A 26,193-nucleotide genomic window follows, 5' to 3' on the forward strand; every position below is an offset into this window, starting at 1 on the left:
CTGTGCTTGGATGGTGCACACACATGTGTGCAGCCGTGATGCCTGTGCACGTGCTGGCCCTCGCAGCACATACGTGCCCGGTGGTGGTGCACGCCCACGAGCGATGCACACGTATGTGCAAGGTGGCATCTCATGTGCACGCCCGTGCCCGGGCTGTGCCTGCCCCTGCATGTGCCGGGCATGTGAACACGTATGTGCGGGCCGGCAGCGCGTGTGCGCGCCCACTCCGGGGGAGGATGGGGGGGGCTGTGCGCGCCTGTGCGCACGCGGGAGCGCGCACACATATGTGCGCGGCCGTGGCGGCGGTGCCCGTGCGCGCCCGCGCCGGGTGTTGCCCGCACCGTGTCCGCGTGGGCGGGCGGGCGCGCACGTGCTCCGCCGTGCCCGCGCGGGTGCCGCACACGGATGCGCGCGGCGGGTGCCCGCCGTGCCCGCATGCTCGGGGCCGTGCGTGGGCCGCCCGAGCCGCGCAGCAGCGCCCGCCGCGCCGAGCAGGCCGGGGCTTGCGGCAGGGGCAGGGCCGGGGCTGCCTGCGGAGGCACGTCCCGGCGGGGCCAGGGGGGGCTGCGGACGGCGGGCGGGGGCCGAAGGAAGAGCGACCTTGCACCGGCAGCGGCGGCGGCTCGGGTCGCGCAAGGTGTGTGCGGAGCGGGGGGCGCTCCGCCTTCCCCCCCCGCCCGGGCGTGCTGCGGGATGCTCGGCGGGGACCCGGCTCCCCGGCAGCGCCGAGGCTGGAGGGGGGAATGCGCCCAGGAGGGGGGTGGTCATCAGGACAGCGCTCGCTCCCTCCTGCCTGCCCTTCCCGCAACGCTTGTTGCTGCGCGGGGAGACGGCGCCGCGATTGCCGGCAGCCGCGGGGAAGGGGGACGAGGGGGGGGAGCGGCGGAGCCGGCCCGCGGTAGACGCGTGGGGCCCGGCACGGCGCCGTGGGGTGCCCCCCCCTCCGCCCCCGGCCCGGGCACGGCAGCCCTGCAGCCGTTCAGGCTCGCTCGTCCAGGTAGGTGTTCCCCCGGTCCCCCCGCAGCCCTGGGGGCCGGCAGGGATGCCGTGGGGAGATGGCTTCCCCCGCATGCGGCAACCCCGCACCCCCCTTCCATCCCAGCCCGCCCGCAGACACCTGCTCGGGGCTGGCGACCCACGCGCGGGGCGGGACGTGCTCCCATCCGTTCCCGGTTGCTGGAGCCAGGTGGATGGCGGGGGGCAGCTGCTGCTTTTCATGGAGACCGCCCGCAGCCCCCGTCCACGCAGCAGCACCCGGGGGATGGGTAGCGAGGGGGGCTAGCACAGGCTGCGGGGAGGGGGTGCGCCCCTCTGCACCAGTGCCAGGGCGTGGGGCAGCCACAGTCTCCCGCGGCCGAGCCAGGAACGGCGTTGCGGTGTCAGGCGGGCTGAGGAAGAGTTGGGACACCGAAAAAAGGCAAGGACGGGAAACTTTGCCTGCAAGGATGCCACCCTGAGCGGCGTTCCTGGGCGAGGAAGCGCCATCTCCCTTGATTTCCAGGATTGCACCTCCCAGCTGGCTGAGCCCCAGAGGGTGAGGGGCCACGCATCCCCTTTCAGGGCTCTTCCTCCACTCCTGAGTGTCCTTGTCCTCTCAGGGCTGTCACAGGAGGCTGCAGAGCCCTGAGCCAAACCGGGTGGGAAGATGGCCGAGAAGCTGGTGCCTGGGGACCTGTTCTTGAGGAAGACCCGTGAGTCGGTGTCCTCCCTGGACTCGGACAAGCTGGCACCCATCTCACCCGAGGTGGGCGGTGAGGAGTCGTCCGACAGCGAGGGCGAGCAGGAGGACAGTTCCCACAAGCTCATCCGGAAGGTTTCCACCTCGGGGCAGATGAGGAGCAAGGTCAGGGCTGTGGGGTGCCTGGGGTGAGGGGCTGGTTGGGTGTGGGGTACTGCCAAGAGTGGGGCAGGGCAGTTCACCTGCTCCAGGGTGTAAATCAGTGCCAGGCACTTGCTGCTGGCAGACTCGACCCAGCCAGAGCCAGGAGGGTTCTGGCCCCTGTGCCCTGCAGGAGGGCACATAGAAAAGGTGCAAACCCCACAGTGGTAGTGTCAGTATTGGTCCCATGGGGCTGTGGAGTGCGGATTTTTTCCCACCATTCAGGAACAGAGTCTCTCCCATACCTGGACTGCCTTCATCCCGTGTTTGTATCCCCTGGGTTCCCCCTGTGTTCTCCCACCCCGTGTCCCTGGAGGAGGAGGACTCTTTTCGGGGAGGCTCTGCCCCGTGGATGCTCTGTGGCTGAGATTTAGGGTCCTGTCAGTTCCACGGGCTCCTGGCATCCCACACCCTGCTGCAGGCACTGCGTGTGCAGCGCTTGGTGGGTGGCAAAATGGAATCTGCATCTTTCCTAGTGCCCCAGATTCGTTTGGCGGTGCCAGCTCCCCTGTGGACCCCATTCCTACAGTCTTCCCTAGGTCCAATCCCCTGTGGTGGTTTGTTGGATGGATGGGGACACCTTTGAGGTCAGACGTGACACTCGTGCTTCTCGGCCATTGGCATGACAGCAGCTGGACGGTGTGTGTGTCACAGTTTGCTCAGAGGAAGCTATTTTAGTAGGACCTACAAAAATAAGGGGCGCAGCGCCTTTGGCCAGGCAGCAGCGCGTGGCCATTGGTGTCCCAGGTGGGGGCAGTGAAATGGCCAGGCACCTCCCGCCTGCAGCGCAGGGAGAAATAACCTGGGCCGAATGGCCGAGTTGGGAAGCGGGGAGAGAAGGAGGTTTGGGGGGCGGCGTTTTGGGGAGGGAGGATGTGGGCACAACACCGGGAGGATGCTCTGGGCGGCGTGCCGGGCGAGCGGTCCCTTTGCGTCCGCCTTCCGGCTGCGGGCAGGAGGTGGCAGAGTGAGTCAAGGTGGTGCCTGCAGTGCTGGGCGGCGCGCAGGGGCTGCCAGAAGTCCCCCCGCAGCCGGCCTCTGGTGCCAGCCACCCCTCGATGGGGATTTGGTGGCTGCACTACCCTGAGGAAGGGGCGGACAGCTCTGAAAACGCGGCAGAAGGATGCAGTTGCGGAGCACAAGGGTGTCCCCGGGTTCTGGTGTTGAGTGCTGCGGGCACGGAGGGAGGCAGTGGGGATGGGGTGGTGTGCTGGGTCCGGTGGCAGCTTGGGGATGCTTGGGGCTGGGACGGGCTCCCGCTGGCCCTGGATTGGCTGTTGTGCCAAGCCTGGTGCACTGGCATGAGGTGGGGCAAAGGGCTCTTGCCCAGGGGTGTGGAAATTGCATGCTCCCAACGTGGCACCGTGGAGTTTTCCTGCTTGGCAGGAGACATTTCAGGGGCATGCGGCATTGAGGGGGCTCTCGCTGAGTCCCTCTGGATGCTCATGGAGCGTGCCTCAGTTTCCCTTTCTTTGGAGCAGGCTGGCATCAGCTGTGCCCAGCCTGGCTGCGAGGTGGGTGCCGTGGGCTGTGCCAGGTTCAGGGGGCTGTGGGGGGGGGCACGGTGGGAAGCCAGGACGGTGGGCAGGGTCCTGGGAGCCCTCAGCACTCTCCCAAAGGGGTGGCAGCAGGCGCTGGAATTTGCCACGCAGAACTTGCCATGCTGTGGGGCACAGGGACATTGCAGGGAGCCATCAATGCTAGGAAACCTGAGAGAAAGGGCGGATGACTGGGTTGTGCCCGGGTCTTAGAGCAGCAGCACAGGGACATGAGCAGGCTCTGAGCCCCCAGCTCAGGCACCACAGCCCCCCCTGCCATCAGCAGGTTCAGCCTCGCCGCTGACAGGCTGCGCGTGGGGAAAGGCTGAGCTGCCGACTCCCTGCCTGCATCCTGCCTGGCATGAGCAATTAGCCATGCAGGAGGTGATGCTGTGCAGCGTGCCAGGGGAGGCAGGTGGCGTGATGGATGGGCAGGCGGAAAGGACGCGTCTGAGTTAACAGCCCGCGGAGCAGGGAAGAGAGGGTGTGAGCCTGGCTGGGCTGGAGCTGGAGGGGCTGAGGGCGAGCTGTGTATGCCTCCCCTGCCACCTAAGTGTTTTCAGGGTTGGGGTTCACTGTTTTTCCTGAGGATTCCTTTGCCTTGGTCCTGATGGGCAGGACCACTCTTGCCAGCCTGGCTCCTTGCTGGATGGGCTCCTTCCTTCCCTATGGAGATGAGGATTTTGGGATGAGATTGCTTCTGCCACGTAGGTCAGGCTGTCCCTGGCTCACAGTTCTGCCACAGCACGTGTGCTGCTCATCACTCCAGCCACGGCCACAGTGTGTGTACCATGGCAGGCACCTTCCCGAGCCACCTCTACACCCCTGTCACCCGTGTGGGGCTGGGGTGAGGGGAGGGAACCATTGCCTGCACCCCAGGGGAAGGTACCTAATGAGCACACAGTTAATGAGGGAGAGAGAGTCCAGTGCCAGGGCAGCAGCTCCTGAGACAACCGGGTTAGTGGCAGGGGGAGGGAGCACACTGGCCTACTTTTTGGCCGTTGGCAGTGGGTGAAGTGCTGGAGGGGGTCTATAGGAGCTTGCCATGTTGGGGGGCTGGGAGGGGTCAGGACCCCCACCCCACTGCCCATCCACACTGACAGGGGGGACCCAGGTGATGGGAGTGAGCAGCTTCCCCCATGCCAGGCTGTTGTCCAGCCCCTGGGACAGGAGCAGGTGAGGATCATTTTGGGATCCACTGAATCCTTCCTGATTGCCACTCCCCGGTCCCAGTGCCTCCACACCCCAAATGCCCATTCCCCCACCCCCTCCTCAAATCTCCCCATCAATCTTGTCCCCCCACTCCACCCCCAACTTGGCTTCCTCCAGGCTGGAACTGTGGATGCCCTGCAGGGCATTTTGTGCCAGCATCGGCTTGGAGGCGGAGAGGTCATTGTGCTCAGTGACAATGACAGTGCCAGGTGCAGGTGCCCCCGCCAGACTGAATAGCCCCAGGACACGTCGGGTCTTGCTGTCAGCCCCTTCTCTTCCTCCTCAATGCATCTGGGGGCTGCCAGTTGCCTGCACCAGGTTCTAGGGGGGTGCAAGGGCAGAGCGGGAGGGGGATGCTCCCCGGCGCTGGTCCCCTTAGGGCTGGGCATGGAGGGGAAAGAGGGGACACAGACTCTGAGGTGCACTAACACATTTAAGGTGCTGGGGATGGGGGGGGCACATCCTACCCTTGTGGCCAGGGCGCTCAGCTCCCAGCACTGCCTTGGCACAGGCTGTCCTGGCAGCTGAGCGGAGGCGGGGAGGGATCCGGCAGCGCTGCTTGGTTCTGGGGTGCTGGCACCAGAGCTGGGAGGTGGAGGCACTGAGAGGGACACAGTGCATGCCAGGGATCCAGGGTTGCCCACAGTGTGGGCACAATGTGCGTGGCCATGGTGGGCAGGGGCATGGCTTGTCTGCTGTTTGCAAAGGGGAGTCATGTTCATAATTCCTGATCTTGAGATAACGTCACAGGTGCTTGGTGGGGCTGGGGGACCCACCAGCATCCTCCCAGGGGGCTTGGTGAGGTCAGTGGGATTAGTGGTACTCCAAGGAATGGGTGCTTGTCATCCTTGCTGGAGGCACTGGGAATCCTGCAGGCTCAGGGTGCCCCAGGGATGGGGCAAGTGGTGCCTGTGGATGTTGAGCTGTTGGGGCAGCTGTGGGGAGCCTGGTGGGGCGGTGCTGTAGAGCCAGGCTGTAGGGAGGGCTGCCTGCTGACGTCTGAAACCTGGCCAAAAGACAAGGAAAGCAAGGTAGAGCTGCTGGGGCCAGACCTGGAAACCTCCCTCCTGCAGCAGGAGGGTGGCATCTGGCTCCCAGGCAGTGCATTGTCCAGACTTGACACTGGTGGGAGACTGGAGCATCCCTTGTATGGAGAGAGGCTGGGAGAGCTGGGACTGTTCAGCCTGGAGGGGAGGTTGTATCCAGGGGGTCCTCAGTGGTGTGGATCAATATTTGAAGGGGAGGGTGCCACAAAGAGGGAACCATGTTCTCGATGTTGTCTGCCAATGGGCACAGATGAAACAATAGGAAATTGCATCTGAACACAAGAAAACACTGCCTGCGACCAGGGAGGCTGGGCTTGCTCTCATTAATCAGGGCTCACCAAGCCAGTGCCTGGGGTGTGAAGATAGCCCCAGTGTCGCCAGCCGGATGTTTGAGGTTTCTCAAGCACCCTGCCCTCTCTCCCCGCTCACTTTTTCCATTATGCAAGCGTCTCTCTTGCCTGTCCGTGGCTGGGCAGGGTGGGAGGGCTGTGCCTGGCAGCACTGGGGCACAAGGGGTAGGGGGGAGCCAGCACGGGGTGGGCTGGTATGGGATGCCTGCCAGCAAGATGCCTGGGGACTGATGTGGCTGTAGATAGGGAAGCACAAGCTCATTTCTAAAAAGAAGCTGCTGGGGGATGAGGTGTGAGGGGGATTGCCTTTCTTCTGGGTGCTCCTTCCCTCATTCCTCTCCGTTAATTCTCCGTCCCCTTTCAATGGTCTGAGCCTCGTGGCAACCATGTAATGGCATGTCAGGACCGTTGCCGGAATCTCCTTTCAAGCATCCACCCAGCACTGGGAAGGGGTATTTGTGGTCCTGCAATGGCAGCAGGGGTCCTCAGGGAGCAGATGAGCCTGTTGGGCCACAGCACGCCCTGGGCAACGAGCCCTCTGGTCCCGGAAGAGCTCTGCTGTGTTGCAAAGCCTGATAAGGTTTCCAACCGACTCTAGTCCACGGGGTACCCAGGAGCTGCTGGCAGCCCTACTGCTGGGCTGTTTGAGGGCTGCTAGCTCTCCTCTGCTGTTCTGGCATCTGCTGGCTCAGCTCTGACCCAACTGGACCCCAGCTTGTACCCGGTGGGCTGCTGCATTTGGAGGAGGAGGGCAGCTGCCTGGAATGATGCTGGTGCGATGCAGGTCGGTGTGTTGGCAGGTGATCGGTCTTCTCTCCCCTCTCCTCCTCCCCAGTGAGGCATTGCGTGGTCACAGGGACAAGCATATTCCCTCAGGAGTCGTGTAGGGCTGCCAACTGGGTGGGCAGGCAAGTGTGGTGCTCATCAGCCATATGTGCCAGCATTCCTGAGTAACAACCTTCCTGGCTCTTCTCCAGCAGCTGCTTCGCTGTCCAAGCCAATCCCAGCAGGAAAACCCTCCTGCCCCAGCTGAGGTCAGACCTGGCTGCACAACAGGCTCTTCCCAGGAATGATGGTGGCAGAGCTGGGAGAAGGGGGATGGCAGAGTGGAACAGGAACCTGGAGCTCTGCCTTAGGGCTGAGGGAAGGGTTGGGATTTTGGAGTGCACCCTGGCCCGGAAGAAGCCCTGCTGGAGTGTGGTCCCAGGGGGCAATGAGCTCACCTAGGCTGTGCTTCATTCAATGTATGCCAAGCATACAGCCAGCCTGTGGCATGATGGCCCCTGGGACCAGCCCAGTCCTAGCAGGGCACTTTACTGGAGGCTGGCCATCCTTACAGGGCCATTTTTAGCTGTGTCTTCTCCAAGAAGACCCTGCTGCCACTGCTGCTCCAGCTGCCTCTGAGCTGGAGGTGGCAGTTTGTCTGCGGATACCGTATGGTTTCATTTTTGCCTTTGCCTCCCCACCCTGCATCTCTGGGATACCCCCAGTGCTGGGCACAACCCGGCACAACCCGTGCTGAGTCCCCTGGGCTGGAGAGAGCAGGGATGGACCTCAGGATGGGGCAGTGGAGTGCTAGGGCAGAGCCCTGCAGAGGGGAGCTGGTCTTGCACTGGTTGCTGGGCAGGTTGCACGTGGCTCTGGGTGTTGTCACACTGCTCACCACCTCTGTTGCTGGTATGGGACCAGTGCTGACTTTGCTGAGGGTCCCTGCAGTGCTGTCTGGGGTTCTGCAGCCAGAAAAGCCATGGTCAGGTGAGTGGAGGGGCTCAGTCTTGTTTCGAGGTGTGAGTGGCACACCACAGTCACAGGTGTGCAGTGGCCAGTGCAGAGCTCCCAGCCTGGTGACCAGGGGCTGCCAGTGCCCCCAGAAGCTCTCCAGGAAAAAGTGCCTATGCTGCATGTGCTCAGCTCTGACTCCTATGAGCTCTGAGGTACCTGAAAGCCACTTGCTGTAGGGAGCTGTTGTTATTGTGGTGATCCTGGAGATGAGCCCTGGCATGGCCCTGCCATGGCCCATGCCCTTGCCATCCCCACCCCTTTCCTCTCTGTGAAGGGAAAACACCAGGCTCACTCAGCAGTGCCTGCTGCACTGTGGCTTCCCACACACGGCCGGGCCTGCTGCTGGCTTTGGCCATCAGGTGCCTCTCAGGTCTCCTCCTGTTCCTCGTGCCAAAAGCTGGGGTCCAAAACCATGGAACCACTTGGGAACTGCTCCCAGCAGGTGCTCCTGGCTGAGACCCACAGACAGAACACTGGGTTTGTGGGTGGCTCACCCCACGGACAGAAAATTGCATTTGTGGGTGGCTCACCCCAGTGACAACCTGGAGTAGCCCTCTGGCACCCCAGACTCATGTGCCTGCCCAGGCAGTGTGGGACAACCAGGCTCCAGGGCTCATTTAGGAGAGGGGACCTGCCTCGTTTTCCCCAGGGAGAGGACTGGCTGGCTGGCCCCATGCTGGCATCAGCTAAACCTGTACCCCATGGCATCAGCACCAGTGGTGATGGAGCATGGGTGGGCAGGCGCTGGTGTGAGGGGTGTGCAGCAAGGTGCTGCTCATGGTGGCACAGAGGGCTTGGGCTTTGTTGCCCAAAGCAGCCCCCGAGGGTGGGCGTGGGGAGAGGTGCCCTCTGAGCTTCTCTGCACCAGCTTTGCTGCCCCGTGTTGGGATGCTGGGGATTAGTCTGCAAAGGGTGGAAACTGAGACACACTCCCCCAGCTGCTCAGGGCAGCTCTGGGTTCACCGTCTCCTCTGTGCTCTCACAGCTGAGAGGCCAAGGAGGGGAGGTGGTGTGTCCCACTGGGGACAGTGGGGCTGTTTGAACCTACACTGACACTCATAGGCATCGTGGTGGTCCACCACAGCAGAACTCTGCACTGGTCCTGGGGGTCAAAGCACCGTTAGAGACCAATAGAGGCTTCAAACTGTAAGCTGGAAGAGAGCTGGGAACATCGCAGTGCATGCCCCAGGGAGCCTGGGGAGGGGTCAGGGATCTGAGGGAGTTGAGGCTCAGGGAGCACCCCAGGTGGGGTTTTGGCTTCTTTGTGACTTTGGAGGCTCCTGCTACTCCTGGTGCTCTGACCACCTAGTTCAGAGCCGTGGGGCAGTGGATTAAGGCTGGGGCCCGGCGCTGGTGTGTTTGCAGGCTGATGGGTACCTCGGTGCCACCTCTCGCAGCACACGGGCTGGGCACGGGAGTGCGGGGCCCCGGGGCCACGGTTCTCTAGCTCTGCCCTCGGTGCCCAGCGCTAATTCGCCGTTAAATGTGGCTTGTCACTGTGTGACGGAATCGAATACAAGCGCTGTAGCAGCTAATTGCAGAGGAGCAGCTGAACGGGGCTGCCGGCGGTGTTTAAAGAAGATACAATCAAAGATGAGGCAGTGCCAGAGCATCTCTGCCGCCCCACTCAGCACAGGCTCGTAGCCACGTTGCAAACACTAATTAATTGAGTCTTGTAAACACTGCTGCGAGGAGGGTAAATATTGGCAGGTGCTGCGATTCGGGGAGGGCAGAGGACAGGCAGCCCGGCTGCAGAGATGTGCTGTGCTGTGCTGTGGGGGATGCTCTGCCTGCTGCGGGCTGCCCTCAGCCCCAGGTTGTCCCCTCCAGGGGCTGTGGGGGCTGGACAGGGCTGGCTGCACCCCAGTTGTCTGCTCTCCACCCTGGCTGGGGCTGCAGTCCCCAGGTAATTCTGCCTCCAAGAGGCAGTCCTGGTGTCTCTGGGGCACTGGTGTCCCCTCCTAGGGAGCTCTCCTGGCCCTGGCTCTGCCCCTGGCTTCTGGGGAGCTGCAGCAGGTTGAGGCTCTCTGGGCACTGTGCTGGGGATGGGGAGGAAGCGTCAGCAGCAGGGGCTCTCTACCACTGGAGCCCTGCATCTGCCACCCCTGCCATGCCCAGCAACATCCTTCCAGATCATCCTTCTGGGAGTGCCCAGTGCCCAGGGGATGGTGGGCAGGGGACATAATTTTCCCTGCTACATCCAGCACAGAGTGAGCCCCAGAATGTCCCATCTGTGCTCCTGGGGACCCAGGGACTGGTGTCACAGGGGAAAGCTGTGGCTTGGGGGTCCTGGGGGGCTGCAGGAGCTCAGGACATTGTGGTCTCTGCAGAAAAGTGTGAAGGAGGGGCTGTTGCTGAAGCAGACGAGCTCCTTCCAGAGATGGAAAAGGCGATACTTCAAGCTGCGGGGCAGGACGCTCTATTATGCTAAGGATGCCAAGGTAGGCTGTGGGGGAGCTTCCAGCACGCTCAGCTGGGGGGACCTGAGCCTGCCAGCCCAGGAGGGGACAGAGATCCCTGCCTGGTGGACTGAGGCTCTGCTTTCTCCCTTGCAGTCCCTCATCTTTGACGAGGTGGACCTGTCGGACGCTAGCGTGGCCGAGACCAGCACCAAGAACATCAACAACAGTTTCACGGTGAGGGGGGTGTGGGGTCCACCGCACCCCGTGGAGACCTCGGCATCTCGTAGGGAGGCACCGCGGAACCCCCTGACCCCCCCAGAGCCATGGGGTGCCCCGTAGCATGGCCTTGTGTGCCAGGGGTTTGCTGGGGGCTGTGCTGGGGGCTGGCTGGCCTGGCGGTGGCCTCGCGGGAGGACGTGGTGGTGGCTGTTGCAGGTGATCACACCGTTCCGGAAACTCATCCTGTGCGCGGAGAACCGGAAGGAGATGGAGGACTGGATCAGTGCCCTGAAGTCTGTCCAGAAGTGGGAGATCCATGAGGTGACGTGGGCAGGGGGCTACGGGTGGGTACCACTCTGAGTGCCTTTGGCTGCGAGGCAAGAGCTGCTGCCCTTGGCACAGCCCCACAAGGAGGACAGGAGTCAGGCCGGAGGGACTCTGGGGGCCAGGAGGGAGGGAGTGCCAGGTGAGGGTCCCTGGCACTGACGGTGCAGGGCTGTGCCCCCCAGCAGGCCACGCAGTTCAACATGGAGCACTTCTCGGGCATGCACAACTGGTACGCCTGCTCCCACGCCCGCCCCACCTTCTGCAACGTGTGCCGGGAAGCCCTCCCAGGGGTCACCTCACACGGCCTCTCCTGCGAAGGTCAGTGCCAGGGTCCTGCTGGGGGTGGGCAGGGGCCGGGATCGGGGCAGAGAACCCTCTTGGGACTGGACCAGAGCAGGAGGGGTGCAGGGTGATGCCCACTGGCTGCATCCCCAGATGCAGAGGGGGTTTGGGGCCAGGGCTGTGCATCCCATGGGGACCTTTCCTGTTCCTCATTGCTCCCCCCCCCGTGCAGTCTGCAAGTTCAAGGCACACAAGCGCTGTGCTGTCAGAGCCACGAACAACTGCAAGTGGACAACACTGGCTTCCATTGGCACTGAAATCATCGAGGATGAGGATGGGGTAAGCACGTGGGAGTTCCTGTCAGGGATCCTGTAAGGACAGATCCACTAGCTGAGCTGGTCTTGCTATGACCAAATCAGGAAGCAGGAAGGTCCCTGGTTGCTGTCCCCTGCACTGTGTGGCCTCTAGGCTTGGCTCTGCAAGGACATGGCCTGGGGACACCTCTACCACCCTGCATCAGGATCCCTTGTTGCTCTCCAAATGGGGCCTCTCCCAGACATTTTCTGGGGACACCTCTGCCCTGCCCCATGTACTGCAAGGGGCCAGGCAGGCAGGTACAAGAGGGCACAGGAGGGGTCTCAGGCCTGCCTTGCCCTACCCTTGGGCATCAAACTCTGCCCACCTCCTCCGTGGTGCCTGGGGGAAGGGGTGGCCTCTGACACTGTCCCTGAGGCACGCAGGATGACACTAGTGGCTGCCCCTCTCTGCAGGTGGCCATGCCCCACCAGTGGCTGGAGGGGAACCTGCCCGTCAGCGCGCGCTGTGCCGTCTGCGACCGCACCTGTGGCAGCGTCCGGAGGCTGCAGGACTGGCGGTGCCTCTGGTGCAAGGCCATCGTAAGGATGCACCCATCCCTGTCCCCACCCCTCTCCCGGCACAGACAGCACTGCCCCTCTGGGGTGCATCACTGGGAAAGCTGAGGCTGGGGACTTCAGTGCTGCGTCCCCCCAGCTTTGCTGATGCAGGTGTCCCCGTGTCTCCAGGTTCACAGTGCCTGCAAGGAGCAATTTGGCAAGAGGTGCCCCCTGGGCCAGTACAAAGTGTCCATCATCCCGCCGACTGCCTTGAACAGCATCGATTCGGATGGTGAGTCATGGAGAGCGTAGGGCTGGGCTAGGGGGAAAGACAAGCTGTTTGGGACAGGGCTCTGAGCTCTCTGAGCTCCTCTGCAGGCTTTGGCTTGTGGCACTGTGCCTGTTTTGTGGGGCACAGTTGCCTTGCGCTCTGCTCCAGGGCTGCAGTGGTGTCCTGTGGGCTTTGGGGTGGCACTTCTTGCCTGCATGTGGCTTCAATTGCTTCTGCCAGGCTACCTCTCATAGTGGCTCCGGTCACGGTCCCTCCATGCTGGGGTCAGTGGTGCCAGTCCTGCCCCCTTGATGTGCGGCTGTTGCACCCCAATGATTCAGCATCTAACAGGACAGGATGAGGTTCTTGCTTGGGTTATTTCCCAGTGTCTGAACCTCAGCTGGTTTTTTGGTAGTGCAGAGCACAGCTTTGCCCAGGCATGGGGCACTGCAGGGAGAAGCCACGCAGAGCCTGGGGGGACCCCTCCCACTATCTCTGTCTCCTGAGGGGCCCAGCTGGCCTCCGCTGAGCAAAATCTGTTCTTCTCCTCCGGATATTTCCTTCTTCGTTCTTTAATGCTTTTCACCACTCAGCTCAGCCGGTGGCTCATCTGCCTCTCGTTACTCATCGGGATGCTGTCAGGGTAACCATCACGCGGCTGCTCCTCGGCTCCAGAGCCTCCGCTGCTGGTGGCTGATCCCCGGCAGCGTCTCTGCCCTGTCTCTCTCCAGCAACCCAACCAGCCATGGCTGTGGATGCTGCCCACCCGCCTGGGCTCTGCTGCCGTGGGAGCAGCTCAGCGAGGCCTCGGCCCCCCCTTGTCCTGCCCCGCTGTCCCACTCGGGCACATGGGTGCCGCTGGCAGCAGGCTGTTCCGTGGCAGCCCACGCTCTGACTCAGCAGCCCCCAGTGCTTTGCGTTGCCGATCCGCTCTGCTCGGCTGGGAGCGGAGATGGAGCAGTGCCCAGGCCAGGAGGGGCTGGGCTGCGGGGATGTTGCCCCTGCTGTGCTGGAGGTGCTGAGGCTACTAGTCACAGCCTAGTGGGCTCCAAGGGCAGTGGCTGAGGGCTGGTGCCAGTGGCAGTGATGACTGTTGCATTCCCTGCTGCCAAGGGAAGCAGTCGTCAGGCACTGGCCGGGGGACTGGGGTGGCCAAGACGTGCCTGAGGCGGGTGCGGGCTCCTGGCCAGCTATCAGTCCTGCTCTGCCTCAGGCACATTTCGTTCCCTATCTCATTTCCTTAAAAGCACGGTGCTTCCTCTTCCCTGTGCCCCTCACCATCCCCTGGGCACCCTGATCGCTGTCCCTCCGGCCCCAGCACTCCACAGGTCAGGCACAGCACAGTCGGGGTGTCCACATGGCCTCTGCTCTCCTGAGGTGTCTGTGGGGACTGGTAGTTGAGGTTCACATGCTTGGGCTCACTGCAGGTTTTTGGAAAGCCACCTGCCCCTCGACCTGCTCCAGCCCTCTCCTGGCCTTTGTAAACTCCAAGAGTGGGGACAACCAGGGAGTCAAGTTTCTGCGCAAGTTCAAGCAGTTCCTCAACCCGGCCCAAGTCTTTGACCTCATGAATGGGGGCCCACACCTGGGGTAAGTGCCAGCCTGGGCACCCAGGGGTGGCCCTGGTGGGGTTCTGGCAGGCACCCAGCACAGCCCCCAACCCCTCTCTCCTTGCCCCCCATCCAGGCTGCGCCTCTTCCAGAAGTTCTCTACCTTCCGGATCCTGGTGTGTGGGGGGGATGGCAGTGTGGGCTGGGTGCTCTCTGAGATCGATGCCCTTGGCCTCCACAAGCAGGTGAGTGGGAGTCACCACTGGCACAGGCTGGCACCATCCCCAGCACTGGGCACTCAGCCCAGCTGGGACCTCCCTGTGTGCCCCGGGGTGCTGTGAGTGATGGGCAGGGTGGGGTTGGGGGTGTCAGAGATGCCCCTGGGGGCTGCTCTGAGCCCCCCCATCTCTCCTACAGTGCCAGCTGGGTGTCCTGCCCCTGGGGACTGGCAATGACCTGGCGCGGGTGCTGGGCTGGGGCAGCCTGTGCGATGATGATACCCAGCTGCTGCAGATCCTGGAGAAGCTGGAAAGGGCCACCACCAAGATGCTGGACCGGTGAGCATGGCACGGGACACACACCACTCTGCCCCTGTCCTGCCTTGGCACCTCTCAGGCAGCCTGTCCCTGTTCCCTGCCCATCCCTGTGCTGGAGGACCAGGAGGTGGCAGACAGCCACGGTCTCTGCTTGGCAGGTGGAGTGTGCTGACCTACGAGGCCCCCAAGCAGTCCCCTCCAGCCCTGAAGGAGGAAGAGAATGGGGACTCCAACATCCAGGTGGGAATTGTTGGCGTTTGAGGGCTTGAGATGGGGGAGGGCAGGCTGGAGGGCAGGTTTCTGTTCAACCCATCAGTCTATTTGGGGGCACACAGAAAGGGATTGCACAGGGAGAGGTCATGCTGGGGGTCCCTGGGGATTGAGGCTATGAGGGGGCTGTCAGATGGCTGCATGCAATGAAATGAGTCTGGCAGGTCTCAGCATGTGCAGTTGGGAGCAGGCAGCAGGTGAGGTAGAGCTGGCCTGCTGCTGGCCAGCTGCTTTGGACTCTTCTGTGTCCTCCCCTTCAGCCTCTTGCCTCAGTTTCCCTCCTACTGTGGCTGAGCATCCCCTCTGCCCAGCAGCAAGGGCAGGGCTGCCCTCAGGGATGGGGAGCAGGCTGAAGAAGGGCTGTTCACCTCCAGTCCAGGGCTGGCCAGGCAAGGCTCCATCCTCGAGTGGGGCACACGGCAGGATGGCAGGGCTCCAGCTGTCCTCCCCTGTGCCTCTCCAGGCCCAGATCTCCCATTATGCTGACTCTGTTGCCTTCCACCTGGCCAAGATCCTGGAGTCGGACAAGCACTCAGTGGTGATCTCCTCTGCAAAGTAAGGAGGGGGCTGTCGATGGGGGTGCCAGAGCCCTCTTGCTGGGCTGGGTCATGTCCCCGTGGGCACTGCACCCCTCTCAGCCAGGCTGTCTCATCTGGCCACCAGCAGCTGCCAACTGTGCTGGTGCCCAGCAGATAGTCCTGGCACTGCCCCTCTGGAGTTGGGGGTGCTATCCCAGCAGTCCCCCTGGCTGGCATCTGTACCCAGCTGGCCATGCTGTGCCCCTCTCCACCTCCTGCTGCTTCCCTCGGCAGGTTCCTCTGTGGCACTGTCAATGACTTTGTGGCTGAGGTGGGCCGGGCTTACAAGAGGGCAACAGAGAACAAGCAGGAGGCTGAGCTGATGGCAAGAAAGGTGGGTTGCGGGGTAGCTGGAGAGCTGGGGCAAGCTGGTGGCACAGCCCCGGAGGAGTGGGGGGCTGGGAGGGGCTGTTCTGGGGAGCCGTGTCCTTGCTGTGCATGTATTGGGGTGTTCTGTGCTTGGGGGTGCCCAGGCATGGGGTTTCCAGATGCTTGGGGATGCCCAGTCACTCAGGGTGCCCAGGGAAGCGCCCAGCACTGACAGGGGCAGCAGCTCGTGCTGGGTGCTGAGCAGGGTGGGGGTCCCACAGTGTGCCATGCTGAACGAGAAGCTGGACTCGCTGGTGCGGGAGCTGAATGAGGAGGCTCAGGCCATCATGGTCCCCGAGGGAATGGCACAAGCCACCCCTGCTGATGCCAAGGACCAGGAGAAAGGTGGCAGCTTCAACCCCAGCCCCGTGCCTCGCATCTTCAAATCCAAGGAGCAGCTCATGCTGCGGGCGAACAGCCTGAAGAAAGCCCTGCGGCAAATCATCGAGCAGGCGGAGAAAGGTGAGGGGGTGGTGGGGACTGGCAGTTTCCCTGATGCTGCAGCAGCCTGGCACGGGCTGTGGAGCCACCGTGGGTTGGTGCTGGACCCGTGCCTTGGCTTCCCCTCACGAACTGCATCAGCCCTTCTCTGACGCTTGGTGTGGTTGAGGGAGATTCCCATCCCAGGGCAGAGTTGCCACCCTGGGCCCTGGCTGGCACGAGCCCCCAAGGCTGACCTGGGGAGGGGGCACAGGGCCACGGGGTTGCCCAGACTCCCTGTCATGCCCCTCTTTGCATCCAGCTGTGGATGAGCAGAACAAGCAGACCCAAGCCTATCGTGGCACCGTGGGCGCCAGCAAGGACAGCTCAGAGGAGCTCAACAAGGAGGAGGAGAGGCTCAGTAAGATGCCAGTGGGGCACATGCTTTTTTGTGGGGGCACGAGGGTGAGCTGTGGAATGGGCTCAGGGTGAGCACCCGTGCAGCAACTGCCTCCCTCTCCCCCCTGGTCAGGCTCCCGGCGGGTGACGGTGACCTCTGCATCTTCCTCCATCATCCTGGACCGGCCAGACACCTTCGGCAGCTTGCAGTTCCCCGAAGACCCCAGCACCCTGTGAGTCTGGGCTCCTGCCTGCCCCGGCGACCCTGGCCCACCCTTGCTTCCCCTCATGGAGTGGGAGCAGAGCTGGTACCACGCTGCCTCTTGGAGATGGCTGCTGGGCAAGCCTCCCGACACCAGTGTGGTGTCCCTCGTGCCAGGCACTTCCCAGCCCCGCAGTGCCCGTGGTGGGGGAGCCTGCCTGTGCCTGGTGTGGGATCTGTAGCTGATACTGGGAGCTCGAGGCTCCCCCCTGCCCAGTGCAGTCAGGTCCTGGGTGTTCCACATGTGTCCTGCTGTGGGGACTGAGGGGACTGCAGCCATCCCTGCTAGCTTTGATCAGGCTTCCTGGTGCCAGCCCCTCTGGGAGCTCATGGCACTGCTCTGGCAGATGTTACACCCCATCCTCCAGTACCAGCCCAGTGGTGCCATTGTGCAGCTGCCTCCCAACCCAGTGTCCTTGCCTGCTGCTTTCAGCCACTTCTTGGAGAAATGCGTCATGAATAACTACTTTGGCATTGGTCTGGATGCAAAGATCTCCCTGGAGTTCAACAACAAACGGGATGAGCACCCCAAGAAGTGCAGGTTGGCTGGAACCCCCCAATTTCCCCCAGAAAAAACTTGTATCCCTGGCTCTCCAGTGCCTGCACCAGGAGGGACTGTCAAGATGCCAGGAGCTATGGGTGTGGCTTCGTGCTGCTGTGCTGGGGACTCCTGCCTGCAGCGGGTGTTCACCTGCACCCAGTGCTGGGACGAGCACCCTGCGGGTGGGCAGCAGGCTGCAAGTACCCCAGGAAGTGTGAACTCATGAGGGCTTGGTGGGATTTACTCACTCTGCACCTGGGTAGAGGGACAATGCCGTGCTGGCATGGAAGGGTCCACATCTGGGTGCCACGTGCTGTGGCTTGGCTCTCCTGGGAGCAGGCAGCCGGCAGCCCCACTGCTTAGGAAGTGGGGAAAGTGAGGCAGGGCCAATGGCCCAGGATGGTTCTGCCCAGTGTCCCCAGGAGGGTGCAGAGCCCCCTGACCCTTCCCTCTTCGCCCCACAGCAGCCGCACCAAGAACATGATGTGGTACGGGGTGCTGGGCACCAAGGAGCTCCTGCAGCGCACCTACAAGAACCTGGAGCAGCGGGTGCAGCTGGAGGTACGGGGTCAGGGGAGCAGAGATAGGGCAGGGGGGGTGGCATTGCAGCGGCCCCCCAGGCTCAGCCCTCTCTTGCAGTGTGACGGGGTGCCCATCTCGCTGCCCAGCCTGCAGGGCATCGCTGTCCTCAACATCCCCAGCTATGCTGGGGGCATCAACTTCTGGGGAGGCACCAAGGAGGACAATGTGAGTGCCAGTGCTGTGAGGTGGGTTGGAGGGGCATGATGTTCCTTCCCACAGTCCCAGGAAAAACCCAGGGTTGGGGTTTTTCCTGCCTTGAACGCACATGGGGGAAAAAGCTGGGTCCCAGAATGAGCCCAGTTTGGAAGTCTTGCTTGTACTGGTCTTCTACAGAACTTTGGGGCTCCATCCTTCGATGACAAGAAGCTGGAGGTGGTGGCTGTCTTTGGCAGCATCCAGATGGCTGTGTCACGGGTCATCAACCTCCAGCACCATCGCATCGCACAGGTAGGGGCGAGGAACCTTGTGGGTGCCACCACCCTGAGCGGTGCCAGAAGGCTTTTGGGGCAGCAGTGGAGACTGGGGCAGTGCGGTTCCACTTGGCTCAGTTCCTGCCTGGCCCTTGCATGGCCCTGGGAGGCTCTTCAGCCAGAGGTGCAGAGCGAGCCGCAATGCCAACCATGGGCTGTCCGCCCCACAGTGCCGCGTGGTGAAGATCACCATCCGGGGGGATGAGGGCGTCCCCGTGCAGGTGGATGGAGAGGCCTGGATCCAGCCACCTGGGGTCATCAAGATCCAGCACAAGAACCGAGCCCAGATGCTGACAAGGGACCGGGTGAGCTTGGGGTGCACAGCAGGACCGTGCTGGGCCGCAGGGAGGTGTGACAGGCTCAGGGGGGCCATGTCTGTCCCCTGCAGGCATTTGAAAGCACCCTCAAGTCCTGGGAGGACAAGCAGAAAGGGGAGAGCTACCGAGCAGCAGCCCGACCACGGCTCAGCTCCCAGCAGTCCATGGAGTACCTGACGGAGGAGGAGAGCAGCCTCTTACAGCAGGTCTCACGGGTTGCTGAGACCCTCATTGCCAGGTCAGACTGCGGGAAGCGGGATGTGGTGGGCACGGGGACGAGGGGAGAGCTGTGCTGTGGCCACGCAGAACTGCCTGCCCAGCCCAGGGGAGCCTGAGCAGCTCCAGCCCCTGTCACCCACAGGATCCATGAGGCAGCCAAGGCTCACAAAGCTGTGGAGCAGGAGCTGGCTCACGCAGTCAACGCCAGCTCCCTGGCGCTGAGCGAAGCCCTCTCCAACAAAGCTGCTGGCACCTCAGAGGTGAGCTGGGGCTGGGAGTGCAAGGCAGCCTCCTTCACCCACCCTCCCAGGGCTCTGCTGCTCAATGGTTACCCCTCTGTGCCCCCCAGTTTCTCAGCAGGAATGCGGCTGTGGAGGTGGTGCTGAGCATCAAGGAGCTGTACACTGAGACCAGGGCATTCCTGGAGGGGAAGGCGGTGAGTGAGGGGCTGGGTAGCACCCAAAATCCCCCAGCAGAGGGGCCTGTGCCCTTGGCTGGTACCTCTGGGGGTGGCAGCAGGGCTGGGGATGGTCCCTGTCCCCCACAGCTGGACTCACCGCAGGAGGAGGAGGCCCTTCACGGCCCCCTGAATGTGCTGGGCCAGGAGCTGCAGCGGCTGCTGGACATCCACTGGCTGGGGCCCATTGCCCACCCTGCTGAGGAGGTGGGTGCACAGGGGCTGGGGATTGTCTCCGGGGAGCTCTACCACCCTGCTCAGCCTGGCTTCTTGCAGGAAGGTGCTGGCAGCGCCAACAAGGGCAGCTTCAAGCTTCGCCTCAACATCCCCAAACCCAGGAAGGAGAAGGACAAGCTGCAAAAGCAGAAGGCCAACAGCGCGCTGCCAGGTAAAGCGAGCAGTGTGCCAGGGAGAGACAGGTGCAGCCTCTGCTGACCTATCCCTTGGCCTCCTGTCCTGGGCATGCTGTGGGAAGGGGGACAGGGCATGTCCTGGCTGCCTGGGGCTGTCACCTTTGTCACCCGTAGCCCCTTAAAACTTACTTTTTCTGCTGTCATACATGCAGAGCCCCCCAGCCCTGTAACTCCACTGCAAGGGGGAGAAAGGGGCTGTGGTACTGCTCAGCCCTTTGGGTAAGTCCCTCACCCAGAGCTGGGGGTCTTGTTGAGGGGGAGCAGCTCATTTGTTCTGTAAGTAAGCTACAGAGAGGACAGACCTCTCCAGCTTGAGCCTGCTGCAGCCTCTGGCCCTGCAGGAGCCAAGGGTGGGAGGGGGGATGCTCGCTGCTGGCTGCCTGCCCTGCTGTGCCCGGCTGCCTCCGCAGGCCCCAGGCCACCTCTGTGGTTTTCCTCCCTTGCTAGCAGAGAAGTGGGGCTCCGAGGAGGTGGCAGCTTGGCTGGAAGCGCTCGGTTTAGGGGAGTACAGAGACATTTTTGTCCGGCATGACATCCAGGGCTCAGAGTTGATCCTGCTGGAGAGGAGAGACCTGAAGGTACAACCCCCTTATGCCCCCTGAGGGACCCCCAGGCCTGGGGAGCATGGTGTCCTCCATCCCTCCTCTCCCCATCCCTCCTGGTGGTGGGGCAAAGGCAGGTGCTGACCCTCCACCTGGCCCCGCAGGGCTGAGCTTGCGCAGCTTGCACACAGGGGCTGGAAGCAGGGGAGGGGCTGTCCCTGGTCCTCCAGCTTGCAAGGCTCCAAACACCTGCCCAAAGCAGGATCAACAGCACCCTGCCCTCTCCTGCACCCAGGCATGGGGACATGCTTGTAAGAGGACAGAGGGCTCCAAGCAAGCACCATGCTCCAGCAAAGAGAGCAGGGGGAGCTGGGCTGTGCAGCCTTGTCTTTGCCCTGAGGCTTCCCTGCCAGTGAGAGCCCAGGGCTGGCCCCTGCAGGTACATCAGCTCCCCTCTTTCCTTCCTGCAGGACCTTGGGATCACCAAAGTGGGCCACATGAAGAGGATCCTTCAGGCCATTAAAGAGCTCAGCAACCCACCCTAGGGCTGGCAGTGGGGCAGCAGCCCAGCCCTGGTGCTGGCTGGGTGCTGCTCACAGGGACCTGGGGGCGGGTAAGGGAACAGATCCCTTCCCTGCCCCATGTGTGTGGAGCCCCCTCGCTTGCCTCGCTGTATCTGTCTGTCCCCACTGTCCCTGGAGCCACTGCTTCTCCCTAAGCCTGTGGGGCTGGAGACACTAAAGCAGAGGTCTAACCCCATAGATGATGTGGTCTGACCAACAGTCCAGCCCCAACAGGGTCACTACAGGAGCTGGGGCCACCCTCTCTGCGCCCAAGCTGGGGCCAAAGCAGTTTCCCCTTCCCCATGTGGGTATTTAAGCTGTGTAAATATTTGGAGAGAAGATACTCATTGCTGCTGCTCGTGTAGTGTCATTACTAAGGGGAAAGCGAGGGGTGGGGAGGAGGGAATTGGGAATCCCTTTCTGCCCTTCACCCCTCAGGTCCCTACTCCCCCGTCATGGAACCCCCAACCCTGCTCTCACCCTCTGTCCCATTACAGCAAGGGGAAGTACAGCACTGGGGCTCATAATCTCCCCTGCCAGCGTGTGTGACAGACACATTTTTATTAACAAACACATTTTATTAACAGTTACACATGACTTTTTTTTTTCCCCCCTCTTCTTCAGTTAAAATTACTATTATTTATGTACACAGTACCCCACCGCCCAAGGGCGCCCCGTTATTTACAGGCTTTATTTACAGAGTAGGACTAGCAGCTGGTGAGTGCCTTCTCGAGCTTGAGCATGTCCATGGGGGCAAGTTTGGCAACCTCAAAGAAGACCCTGAAAAGAACACGTTTGCTTAGAGCTCAGCCCCAGCCCTGACACCCATTCACCAGTGCGCCCAGCTCCCCACAGCACCCCAGGGTGGGGGCTGGTGGGGCCACCCCCTGTGATGGGGACAGGCCTGAGACAGAGCCCACGACACTCACCTGTGTGAGTACTTGCTACGCACGGTGTTCAGCTTGTCGCGGGGCTGATACGTGAGCAGGAAGTTCAGCCTCTTCACCAGGGGATGCAGGTCCTGGGCACTGTACCCACTGTAGTATTCCAGTGTAGGGGTCTGCAAGGGGACAACAGGGCTAAGCTGAGTCGTCTCAGTGATGAGACAGCCATCATCTTCCCTTTTCCAGTCCCCCAAATGTGATCATAGCCCTAGAGCATCATCCCACCCAGCGGTCCATCGCCCCCCACATCCCCGAGGTGTCCCCCGGGGCGCCTCAGCAGGGACAGGGGATTAGGCAGGCACTCACCCAGCCCCCAAGGTTCTTCATGGTAAGCGCCAGCAGCAGGCAGCTGGCAGCCAGCTTTGAGGGGCTCTCACGGGCGTAGTCGTACTCCTGCAGTGTCATCTCGCAGAGGAAGCGGGCCAGCGTCAGCGTCTCCATGGTGGCACGGGCACACTGCAGCCAGGGGGCAGGGAAAGGCTCAGCCTTTTGAGCAACGCTGCTCCCCTCCCCAGCATCTTTGAGATCAAGAGTGCTGGCCCTGGGGCACAGGACAGAGACCCCACACCCCACCACAAGTCAGCATCCTCAACCCTTATGTCTCTTGAGGGGGCTGGACAAACCTTCCTTGTTGCCAGCTGGGAGCCTGAAGCCCTGGGAATGCCTATCACCACCCCCTGGAGCCACCACAAGGGGTGCCTGGGGGCACCCGGGTGCCAGCCCACCCTCCAGCTGCACCAACCTTGGCAAAGCGCCGCAGGAAGCGGTAGGGGATGGGGATGTTGATGTCGAACTTGAGGGTGCTGAGGATGCTCATCTCCATGGCCAGGAGCTCCTCCCGCTTGTAGGCATCATCACAGATGTAGAGGAAATCATCCACGCACGGTGGGCACCGCTCCTGACAGGACATAACTGCTCAGCACCCCAGTGGGGGCTTATTCTGGCTCCACTCAGGAGATCCCACACGTCCCACAGACCCTGTCAGGGTTCACACGCTGCTGGACCCCACAAGGACTGTTAAAACACCCCATGGGCTTCTGTGAGGTCTCTGCTGCCCCAGCCCTTAGCTTGAACTGCATGCTTGCATGAGGTGAACTCAGGTGTCCTGAGGGTCTCTGCAGAGCAGAGTCAGGTCTCAGTGACCCCAGGAGACAGGAGCCAGCCCACCATGACTGCATTCACAGCCTTGGGACAGGAAGACGCAACATGAGCAGCTCTCAGGGCAGTGGCCTGTGACCTGGCCTTCTCCAAAACCCCACAGGGACCAGAGAGGCACAGCCCCTTCTGCCCCTGCTCCCTAGGACAGCGTGGAAGGAGTTACCTCGAATTTGGAGGCAATGAGGATGGCAGTGGAGCCGATGAGCTGCAGCTTCTCCCTCATGCTCACCACCTCCACCAGGTAGTGGTCCACCAGCTTCACAGCCAGGTAAAGTGTCTCATGGTTCAGCTCAAAGTTCTCCTGTAAGGATGCAGGTGGGGGGCAGGACATGGTATCAGGCAGAAGCCTGGCCTACCCTGCCCCCTCAGCTCTCACAGGGGCCAGGCTCAGAGGGAGGGGTGTAGGCTCATCCCTAGCCCGGGGAGGGGGAAGATCAGCTTTGTACTGGAGACGCTCACAGGAGCTTCTGCCAGCACACAAAGGTCCCATGTAACAAAGGCATCATGGGGGGCTGTTCTGCAGAAGGCCATGGCCCCTCACCTGCACCTCCACCATCCAGTCCACGAGGATGGCACGCATGTCCCCAGTGATGTCCGGCTGTTTCTCCATGTAGTCAGGAAGCATGAATTTCTCCTGCCGAAGAACCAGCTATCAGAGACTGGACAGATAACCCCCTCAAAAGAGCCCCTTCCCACCCTGTGCAAGCCCCCACCAGGTGCTCAGAGCCTCTGGGCAGTGGGTGGCCCTGCCCACACAGTCACCCCTTCCCTGGACAGGGCTGCCAGCCCCCTGGACAGGCATTGCCCACCTCTCGTTCCCGCATGTATTCGAAGATCTCCTTGGCATACTCTGCACTGGCATAGGGGTCACCCAGCTGCTCCTTGTCGATGTCCTCCACTGCTGGTACCTGCTGGGACAGAGGAAGCACCAGTAAGAGGGGGCCCTTAGCTCTGTGGGTGCTGGTCACCCCATCAGGGCAAGACTGCTGCCTCTCTGCACTCCTTTTTCTACCTGCCCTCATCATCCTGCAGCCCCTGCCCCATTCTTTCCCATGAGAGAATTCTTGGATGAAGATGGTGGGGGATTTAACTCCCCTCCCCAGCTTCCCATCACACTGGCCCAAGCCTCTCCAAGGTCCAGAGCACTGCCTGGTGCCCTGTTGTCACCGGTGGCAGCCACAGACCAGTGCTGTGAAGATGAGCCTGGGGCCATGCTGCAGTCCAGGGTCCTTACCCTCTCCTTGGGGGGCTTCAGTTCCTGCACAGGTACCGGCTTCTCTGGAACAGGATCCACCTCAGGCTCTGAAGGAGCTTTCGGGGGAGTTTTCTTCATTGACCTGGGCAGGACAAGAGTATAAATCATTCCTGGGAGGAGTCCATATCTCCTGGCAGAAAGGGGCTCTCCAGAGCCCCTTGCTGCTTCAGGAAGGGGCTAAACCACCCCTAAAATATCCCCACAGAGACTTAGAATCATTTAGGCTGGAAAAGACCTTCAAAGACCAGGAGTCCAACTGTTCCCTGTAGCACTGCCACGTCCACCACTAAACTACGTCTCGCAGTGCCACATCCATATGGTTTTTAAATCCCTCCACGGATCGAGATTCTAGAACTGAGCCTGTACCAGGGCTGGACAACCCTTTAGGGGAAGAAATTTTTCCTAATGTCCACCCTAAAACTCCCGTGGCACAACTTGATGCCATTTTATCTCCTGTTTACCGCCCGCATCTGGCTCATAGTCTCCATCACCCAAGGGAAGCCTCTGCTACCACTTGTTCTTCCCTATGGGACAAGTTTGCAGGTGCTGCCCACTGCCCTGCAGCAACCCCCTTGCCCACAGCTACTCACTTTTTCAGGTTGATCTCGTTGTTCTTGGCCACCCCTAGTGTGCCCTGTGCCTTCTGTGCCTTGGGCGGTGCCACTTTCACAGCCTCCTTCTTCCCTGCCACCACCTGGTTCTTGCGAGCCTGTTTGGGTCAGAACAGAGGGATACAGGGGCTGCACAGAGGGAAGCGAGATATGCCCTGCAGGGAGACCTCTCCTCTTGCTAGTGGGGCATGGGACATATCCCAACCTCCCGTGGGGAGCTTACAGGGGGCACCAAAGCCCCCATCCTCACAGAAGTACTCACATTGGTGATGTCCCCAAATGCCGACCTCTTCTTGGGCCCACCCTGGGGCGAGGACGAAGATCTCTTGGCGTAACAGTTCTCTTCCTGCAATAGAGGCTGTTAGAAGGTGGTGGTCAGCTGCCCCACTGGAGCCCCCCTCCCACCCCTGGCCTGGCTCAGGACTCACCTTCTCAGGGTCAACATTCTCTGCTGTGGGGCCCACCTTGCCTGCCCGGGTCTGCTTGGTGGCCAGCATCTTGGCGTTGCGTGGCAGCGGCGTCCTCTCCCTCGGCAGTGGTGTCCTCTCCTTAGTCCTCCGCGAGCAAGCTGGGGGCAGAGCAGGGTGTGAGGCTGCTGTCTGCCCCTGGGGACACCCCCCCCCCCTTGGGGCAGAATAGGGGGGCATTTTGTCCCTCCTGGGGGGTAGCACAGCAGGGACTGACCCCCAACCCCTTCCCTGAGCATGGCAGGCGGGTTGTGCCCCAAGACAAGCCCAGGTAGGGAGCAAGTCTGGCTGCGGGTGCACCTCCCAAGAAGGAGAGAACATGGAGCCCTAAGACTCACACTTAAAGCCCCCTGCAGGGATGCGGGGGGGGGCGGGGATGTGGAGGCAGTTCCCAGCTTCCTGCACCCCAGAGAAGGATGCAAGGGCTTGTACTCCCTCGGAGACCCCCCTCTCCCTTGCACACGCCGGGTGGTCTCAGTTACCCTCGCTCCCCTGCACGCACCACCCGGGGATGCCAGCGTCCCCCACTTACCTGCCCCCTCCCCTTCCGGGATTCCCCAATCCACTGCAGCACACCGGGGTGCTCGAACTCTCTGCTCACCCAACCCTTCCGGGGTTCCCAGCGCCCCCCAGAGCCCCTGTACCCACCCTCAGCCATTACCCGTCCCGCACTACCCTATGCCCGGTACCCGCTCTTCCCCATACCCGTCCCACACCCGTTCCCGGTACTCGCTCTCCCCCGTGCCCTGTACCTTCACTCACCCATGCCCGGTACCCGCTCTCCCCATTACCCGTCCCACACTCACCCATGTCCGGCACGCTTTACCCCATTACCCGTCCAACACTCCCCCATTACTCGGTACCCGCTCTCCCCATACCCCACACTCACCCGTGCTCGGCCCTCTCTCCCCCATTACCCGTACCCTCTCTCCCCCATTACCCGTACCCTCTCTCCCCCATTACCCGTACCCTCTCTCCCCCATACCCGTACCCTCTCTCCCCCATACCCGTACCCTCTCTCCCCCATTACCCGTACCCTCTCTCCCCCATACCCGTACCCTCTCTCCCCCATTACCCGTACCCTCACTCCCCCATTACCCGTACCCTC

At 62.0% G+C, this 26,193-nt stretch overlaps 2 protein-coding genes across 6 annotated transcripts; one reads left to right on the forward strand and one right to left on the reverse strand.

The window, feature by feature from the left end:
* The first annotated feature begins 560 nt into the window (after positions 1-560).
* Positions 561-21,191, forward strand: DGKK (diacylglycerol kinase kappa). 4 transcript variants are annotated; one of them, XM_017819354.1, is made up of 30 exons: positions 561-637; positions 1,599-1,843; positions 10,138-10,248; positions 10,363-10,443; positions 10,645-10,749; positions 10,941-11,073; positions 11,270-11,376; positions 11,808-11,933; positions 12,081-12,183; positions 13,590-13,752; positions 13,849-13,957; positions 14,130-14,269; positions 14,407-14,488; positions 14,982-15,073; positions 15,331-15,430; positions 15,687-15,927; positions 16,208-16,306; positions 16,418-16,517; positions 16,980-17,087; positions 17,552-17,648; positions 17,727-17,834; positions 18,003-18,116; positions 18,310-18,444; positions 18,528-18,694; positions 18,818-18,935; positions 19,025-19,111; positions 19,238-19,339; positions 19,409-19,520; positions 19,993-20,123; positions 20,558-21,189. In XM_017819354.1, exons 2-30 carry the CDS (start codon positions 1,646-1,648, stop codon positions 20,630-20,632), a joined length of 3,444 nt encoding a protein of 1,147 aa, XP_017674843.1. In that variant the 5' UTR covers positions 561-637; positions 1,599-1,645; the 3' UTR covers positions 20,633-21,189. The 4 variants fall into 4 exon arrangements, with proteins under 4 accessions (XP_017674843.1, XP_017674825.1, XP_017674835.1 ...); XM_017819336.1 differs by having other exon boundaries at positions 19,223-19,339; positions 20,558-21,188; XM_017819346.1 differs by having other exon boundaries at positions 19,223-19,339; positions 19,996-20,123; positions 20,558-20,993.
* Positions 21,192-21,213: 22 nt separating this feature from the next.
* Positions 21,214-25,866, reverse strand: CCNB3 (cyclin B3). Of its 2 annotated transcripts, none has more exons than XM_017819369.1 (12): positions 25,848-25,866; positions 25,047-25,186; positions 24,881-24,964; positions 24,598-24,716; positions 23,987-24,089; positions 23,562-23,660; positions 23,294-23,386; positions 22,916-23,053; positions 22,337-22,492; positions 21,901-22,050; positions 21,580-21,710; positions 21,214-21,430 (listed from the first exon to the last, which is right to left on the reverse strand). In XM_017819369.1, exons 1-12 carry the CDS (start codon positions 25,849-25,851, stop codon positions 21,358-21,360), a joined length of 1,290 nt encoding a protein of 429 aa, XP_017674858.1. In that variant the 5' UTR covers positions 25,852-25,866; the 3' UTR covers positions 21,214-21,357. The 2 variants fall into 2 exon arrangements, with proteins under 2 accessions (XP_017674858.1, XP_017674850.1); XM_017819361.1 differs by having other exon boundaries at positions 23,562-23,663.
* Between the last annotated feature and the right edge of the window lie 327 nt (positions 25,867-26,193).

Source organism: Lepidothrix coronata, unplaced genomic scaffold (assembly GCF_001604755.1).
Source record: "Lepidothrix coronata isolate B3197 unplaced genomic scaffold, Lepidothrix_coronata-1.0 Scaffold2, whole genome shotgun sequence".
Lineage (NCBI taxonomy): Eukaryota > Metazoa > Chordata > Aves > Passeriformes > Pipridae > Lepidothrix > Lepidothrix coronata.